At 38.1% G+C, this 6,902-nt stretch overlaps 1 protein-coding gene across 1 annotated transcript; it reads left to right on the top strand.

Annotated features, from left to right (window-relative positions):
* Nucleotides 1-842: 842 nt before the first annotated feature.
* On the top strand, nt 843-3,946 carry LOC134437223 (gastrula zinc finger protein XlCGF8.2DB-like). The gene is made up of 2 exons (XM_063186723.1): nt 843-1,093; nt 2,479-3,946. Exons 1-2 carry the CDS (start codon nt 877-879, stop codon nt 3,216-3,218), a joined length of 957 nt encoding a protein of 318 aa, XP_063042793.1. The 5' UTR covers nt 843-876; the 3' UTR covers nt 3,219-3,946.
* The last annotated feature ends 2,956 nt before the right edge of the window (nt 3,947-6,902 follow it).

The raw sequence follows: 6,902 nt of genomic DNA, 5'->3' as shown, positions 1-6,902 counted from the left end.
ATGTTCCCTAATGATCTGGTCAATATATGAATTTGTATATTTCATTTTTCAGTAATGACGGTCAAGGCCGTAATCAGACATTTTCAAAGACAGAGGTCAAATACTGTGTGCTGTACTGCATACTATACATTTAGAATGCTTCAAACACTTAAGTCAAACACTTCTAGATTTGTTTGCCTTGATGATTAATGAGGGTGACGTATGCAGACTGAATTCATCATTGTTGGTCATTTAAATGACAGAGGACATGACCTCTGTGTCCTCAATGGTAGTTACGGCCATGATGACGCTATGCCAGATAAGTTCTACCATATTTCTCTTGGGACAGTATAACTCTTGACTGGAGTTTCATTCTTAGAGTCTTACATTTCTCACCCACCACCCCATTATCACTTCACTATCCACCTCTATGGAGTGTCTGAATGCCAAGGCATGGCCATTCCCATGGACAGTGCAAACTGCTCGGCCATTCAGATGGAATTCCAATGTAAATAAGCCTATTCTCATGGCCCACCTACATCTGCAGCTCATTGGTCAGGTTGGACACAGCTACATCTCATTGGTCAGAACTGGTTCCAGAAGCCCTGAGGGAGCGCCTCATCATATCACAAAGATACATAAATTGAGTGAAGAGATGTTCACAAATGAGACAGTGAGCGAAGGTGGTTTGTAGTCATCTTGAAGAAGAGATTTGAGGTTTTACTTCTATCTCAAGTAGTCATGACCATGAAGGAGATTAAAGAAGAAGACTTTGATGATTTTCTCCAAGAGTATTTAAGGCGAACCCAAGAGGATGATTCAACCAGCAAAGAAGAAGTGAGTCCTGCAATAAAAATGGAAGAGGACTCCAATGTTACAGGAAACAGTCATGATGGTATGAAGTTTACCAGCAAGGTGTCAGAATCATCCAAACTGGTTACAATAAAGAAGGAGATCAAAAGAGAGGACTTTGAAGTCTCCTTGCACAGAATACAAGAGAATGATGACACAAAATCATCTTTCTTTAAGGAAGAAAATTGTTCATCCGTGGATATTGAAGAGGAAATTGACCATAACCTGATCGAGAATGGCAACAATGGCATGTCCCCTACAAGTAAGTAAGTTTTATATCAGAAAACGGTAGAGGTGGTTGAGTATTCTCAATCTCCTTTAACCCTTGTACAATGTCTGTGTTTTTGTTAGATAGGTGTTCAGGTCTTTTTGATTGGGCATATAGAAAAATACATTTTAAAATCAATAGCTCAATAAATCAATCATCATAGCTCACATTCACCCTTATTAACCATCATCATGCTTGTGAATTTCTGCGTGTATATGTCTTTGAGGGTGAGAGGTACAGTGAGAGAAAGGTAAGGAGACAGTGAAGTGACTAATCTCAATCCAAGCTCTTCGATTCAGCCACTATTGTGCTTCTCATGCAAGGTTGCAACATCCACATAAATCACCCTTTGTCTTGTCTACTCAACATGTGTACAGGATTGCATCAAAGAGTTTCGGAAATATTCATAGAAGAGCCCCCAAAATGACATTGTCAAAAAGATCTGGGAACGCCTCCTATATATGTTTAACCTGTATAATACAAATTTGCAGGCTATACTGTATATATATTCATATTCTTCCCAAACATGATCAGTGAAAGAATGATAACAGCTATTGTTTTTCTCAAGCAAAACAAATGAAAGTGGATCAGATAGACCTGAACACTGGCGTAGTAAACTAGTCCCACCCGCCAGCGGCCAAAATTATTATTGCCTGTGAGTAGGTCTAGTCTGAGAGGATGCCAGATGCCATGAAACTGGCAGACCTATCACAAAGCAGGAGAGTTGACTTGATTTGTTTTGACTGCAAAGCGGAGAGGGTTTTCAGGGAGTGACATTAACAATCTTCCATCAACAATCTTCTGATGTCTTATTGATCGGGCCAGACTAAATATTCAAATTTAATCTCACATTTAGTCTGTCTTGTCAGGCTACCTGAACACCTTACAAGGGTATATATCCTTAAACTTCCCTTGTGCCCTCACATTATCATTTTAAGGTGAAATATTTTATATTTTTTAATCACAATTGTGACCATTGGGATAAAATATTGCCATTTCCTAGGTATTGATAAATTAATGTGGTAGTATATATACATTTAGATATGTACATTGTAAAAGCACGAAATGCAAAAACAATGTGAAATGTTTTGAACAGTTTATCAAACATAAATACAGTTATCTTGAAAGAAGAGAGATAGGAGAGCTTTGCCTTGGGTCTCAAATAAATGTATTGCAGGTGCTCTTCAAGGGAAAAGGACATCAAAACTTCAAAGGAATAAATACAGTTATCGTCTAGTGTCTTCCTGTCTTCCTGTCACAGAAAGACAAATACATATACATAATATTATGAGGTGAGAATATTTCAAGCCTAATGTGTTTTGTTCTGTAACTGTATTCATTCGACCTGCTTAGATATTTATTTATTTATTTTCAACCAGGTGTCCCTGTGGTCAACATGCATGCTGGGAGGACACTTCAGTGCAACACATGTGGAAAGGTGTTTAAACATGCAGGACATTTAAGGCGACACCAGAATGTTCATACTGGTGAAAAGACTTACCCTTGTAAAACATGTGGAAAATCTTTTACAAAAAAAGATAATCTTCGGGCACACCTGAAGATTCATACTGGAGAAAAGCCTTTCCCATGTACAACATGTGGAAAATCTTTTACAAAAAAAGAAAATCTTAAAGTACACCTGAAGATTCATACTGGAGAAAAGCCTTTCCCATGTACAGCATGTGGAAAGACTTTTCTACAAAAAACTACTCTTCAGATGCACCTGATGATTCATACTGGAGAAAAGCCTTTTCCTTGTACAACATGTGGAAAGACTTTCAGAGACGGACGCACTTTAAGGAGGCACCAGATGATTCATACTGGAGAAAAGCCTTTTCCTTGTACAACATGTGGTAAGTCCTTCAGAGAAAGAAAAGCTTTAAGGAAACACCAGATGATTCATACTGGAGAAAAGCCAAATATATGTATAACATGTGGTAAGACCTTCAGGGAAAGAAGTGATTTAATTAAACACCAGATGATTCATACTGGAGAAAAGCCAAATATATGTATAACATGTGGTAAGTCCTTCAGAGAAAGAAGCACTTTAAGGAAACACCAGATGATTCACACTGATGAAAAAGCCTTACCGATGTACCACATGTGGAAAAGCTTTTAGACAGGCAAGGGACTTAAGGACACACCAGAGGACTCACAATGGTGAAAGCATTACCAATGTAAGACATGTGGAAAGGCCTTTACAAAAGCAAGTTGTTTAAGGATTCACCAGAGGACCCACACTAGAGAAACGTCAATGTACCACTGAATAGATTGGCCAGATATGTGTAAAGGAAAAAATCAGTTGGCAAAGGTTTTTTGTAACATTATTAGAATGCTTAACATAATGTATCTAAAATTATGTCGCTGCTATAACACAAAGGAAAATGTGCAATTTCTTGAAAGGTCTTTTTAATTTTTTTGATTAAGTATCCTTGTGTGCTCTGGAAAGAGAATTGTCCTGAATACTTTATTATCTCAGTACCTTTAAGACATCATTTAAAAAAAAAAAACAACTAAATAAATTAACTGATCTGAATTTAAAATAACATGCAGAAATTCGGACCACCACTTAGAATCAGTGTTTTAGACATCCTCCCATGAATTTAAGGATACATGTTACTTTTTTTAGAAGAAACATGTTGTACTGTATGTGACTCCATGTAAAATATGAATGTATTGCACTCTGTAAATATTTACCGCTGTGGACTATATGTAAATGATTACTGTATATGGTGAAGTGACTGAGACAACAAGTGGATATAGTGAAAATGTTTCCTTTTCTTGTGTTAGCCCATGAAACATGTTAGCAGCAGATGCTATTGTGCATATGCATATTTATATACCAATGTTATACCATGCTGAGAGGAGATTCTTGACTGTAAGGTGCTGCTCTTGCTGTTATTAAAGAATAATGGATGGAATTATGTTTGTCTTATTTGCAAATGTCAGAACGAACGAACAAACCCCTCAATCCCCCCTCGCTACGGGCCTGGCATAGTATGTTTAAAGGTACACTGTGTAAGATTGTCAGTTCTTTATTTCCAGAATTAATGCTACCCATTCACTAATGTTACCTTTTTCATGAATACTTACCACCACCATCAAATTGTAAGTATTCATTATGACTGAAAAAAAAAACACTTTTCATATGTGAAAAGGGGGATCTTCTCCATGGTCCGCCATTTTGAATTTCCAGAAATAGCCATTTTTAGCTGCAAAAGTGACTGTACTTGGGCCATACTAGAAAATATTAGTTTAGTACTTAGTAATATTTCATGAAAAGATCAAATTTGGCAATAGGCAACCCAGTTTCAATGACCAGCATAGTTGCTGTACCTTTTTTTGCCATTTCCTGCACAGTGTACCTTTAATGTTACAGGGGGATAGTGTAACTAAAGGATAAGTTCAGCCAATTTCAACATGCAGTTGTAATGCTCACACTACCCTGGACTTGTCAGTACCTCAGATTTATTTTTTCAACCTTTTTTGAGATCCTGGTCATTTTAATAGGGACAAGTGTTTGTTTACATTAAGAAACATCTTTATTTATTCCCCAAAAAAACATCCAAAAGGTTATGCAACATCAGCAGACAACTAGCTAACAGCGATACCTTTTGGGGAAATATTTGGAGTAGGCCTATGTTAAGAAACTTTTTAATGTAAACAAAATCAGCCCCCATTAGAACAGCTCACATCTCGGAAAGGGCTTAGCCGGAAAAAAATTCAGCTTGAAATTGGCTGAACTGCTCCTTAAATGACAAGAGTTTCACACCTAGAGTTTTGTATCTCACACCCCCTCTACCTAATCCTCCATTATGTAGCTATAGAATGGGCCATGGCCACTTTCACTCTGAGGACAGTGTGAACAATTATGTCATTCAAATTGAGTGTCTTGTCATCACCTTTAATTTGCTCACCAGTTGTTGTCTTTATGCACCACATGTATGGCATATTTCACACCTACACCCCATCCCCACTTCATCCACCACTATTAAAGGAGTATGCCACTATTTTGGGGCTTAATACAGTTAAAATCGTTGGCTGGGGTTTATAAAGGTGGTCAAGTGTCTTATTTTCCATGTTAAGCGTTGTCTTGCTTTAAGACAAGTTAAAAAAGGGAATATGTCGCTAAGCTAGTGAAAGTCAAGGTATCCGTGTAGCATTGTAGATGATATATGATATGTCACTTAAAATGAGCATTTTAGTCATGTCCCCCTAGTTTTCATTCAGTCTTGTTACTGTAACACATCGCCACTCTGACATGTTTGGGATTTACCACAGTCATATATTCAACAGTCTGTTACATCCCATGGGAAGAGCAAAAGTATGTTCTCCGATGATCTGGTCAATATACTGTAGCCTATTAATGTATATATTTCATTTTATAAGAGTGGTCACTGTAGGTATTCAGTTATGTTACCTAAATTATGTCTCTAATTTGTTGTTGTTTGAAAAAATCTCCTATAATACTGCCATAACAAAAGTTTGAAACTGAAAGTTGAACTGAAAGTTTAAAACTGAAAAGTACCGTCTGCCCGAAATAGTGTAGAGTCGAAAAGAATTGGCTTGGAGATGCAGAGGCTGATTCTGTACAGGTTGGGTTGAGTTTGTGGTGTGTCCTTGTGATGTTTTTATTGTTTTTCAGTAATACAAAGTTTATCTCAATAGGTAGGTAAAATGGAGTAAAGTGTGTAATAGCTATGTTATATCATGTGCTACCGTTGTAATTACACCTCCAAAGTACTTTTACTTTTTCCACCACTAGTGGTGTAGTCTACGTAGAATGCGGGTATATGGAGTATACCCACTTCTAAATTTCAGGGATTTTAGTATACCCACTTAAAATCGATTGATCCATTATTTTGAATAGCACAAATATATACAGTATACCCACTTCAAAAAATGCTCAAATATACAGTATACCCACCATAAAAATGTAGACTACACCACTGCAATAAAGCTACATACACACACACGTCGCTGCTAGTTACTCGCTCAGCGAATTCAGTCAATAGAATGTCAATGTGTTCCAGCGAGACGAGCAGGAGAGTAGGCGAATACTGTACAAGCAATGTAATGTGGGCGGATGCGGAGTTATATTTTAACTTCGAGCGAGAAGAGTAAGCGAGTAACCAATTGGAATGCAGAGTTCGGTACTTCTCGCCTGTACATTGGCAGAACTTTCAGCGAACGTTCCATGAAAGGATGGTGAGTAAGTGAGAAGCTGGTAAATAGCAGCGATGTGTGTGTACGTAGCTTACAGTTTCTACCTTCTAACTAAAGGGGTGATTCATCTTTGAATTTCTGTCCATTACAACCAGATGGAGCTGACTTCTTTGAAAATAGCAGAGAGATTCACTTTGAAAAACAAGGCACGCGCACACACACACACACACACACACACACACACACACACACACACACACACACACACACACACACACACACACACACACACACACACACACACACACACACACACACACACACACACACACACACACGCCACCCCCCACAAAGGCACACCTGATTGCATGTGATTTTCACTCTCCTTGGACTCCTTGGAAAAGAAAGAAAAAGAGAAATGGCGAATAGAAGAAGAAGCACTGTCCTAGTACACAGAGCGGAGACTGTGGAGAGAGATGGATAGGTTTGGCCCTTATAGGAAATAAAAGAGTCCACCCAGTGTTACCAATCTTCTGTGTACAAGGGCAGAAAAGTGTGGAAAGTCAGGCCTCTGACACAAATAGGTGTGTGTGTGTGTGTGTGTGTGTGTGTGTGTGTGTGTGTGTGTGTGTGTGTG

Source organism: Engraulis encrasicolus, chromosome 21, assembly GCF_034702125.1.
Source record: "Engraulis encrasicolus isolate BLACKSEA-1 chromosome 21, IST_EnEncr_1.0, whole genome shotgun sequence".
In the NCBI taxonomy this organism is placed as follows: Eukaryota; Metazoa; Chordata; class Actinopteri; order Clupeiformes; family Engraulidae; genus Engraulis; species Engraulis encrasicolus.
Note: the sequence above shows the minus strand (reverse complement) of the source record. Positions and strands in the feature narration are given on the sequence as shown.

Excerpts from the sequence above, each read along its gene's own strand:
- LOC134437223 (XM_063186723.1), top strand. The coding sequence starts at position 877 with ATGAAGTTTACCAGCAAGGTGTCAGAATCATCCAAACTGGTTACAATA. Across the intron at positions 1,094-2,478 it reads CAATGGCATGTCCCCTACAA|GTGTCCCTGTGGTCAACATG; the intron begins GTAAGTAAGTTT and ends ATTTTCAACCAG.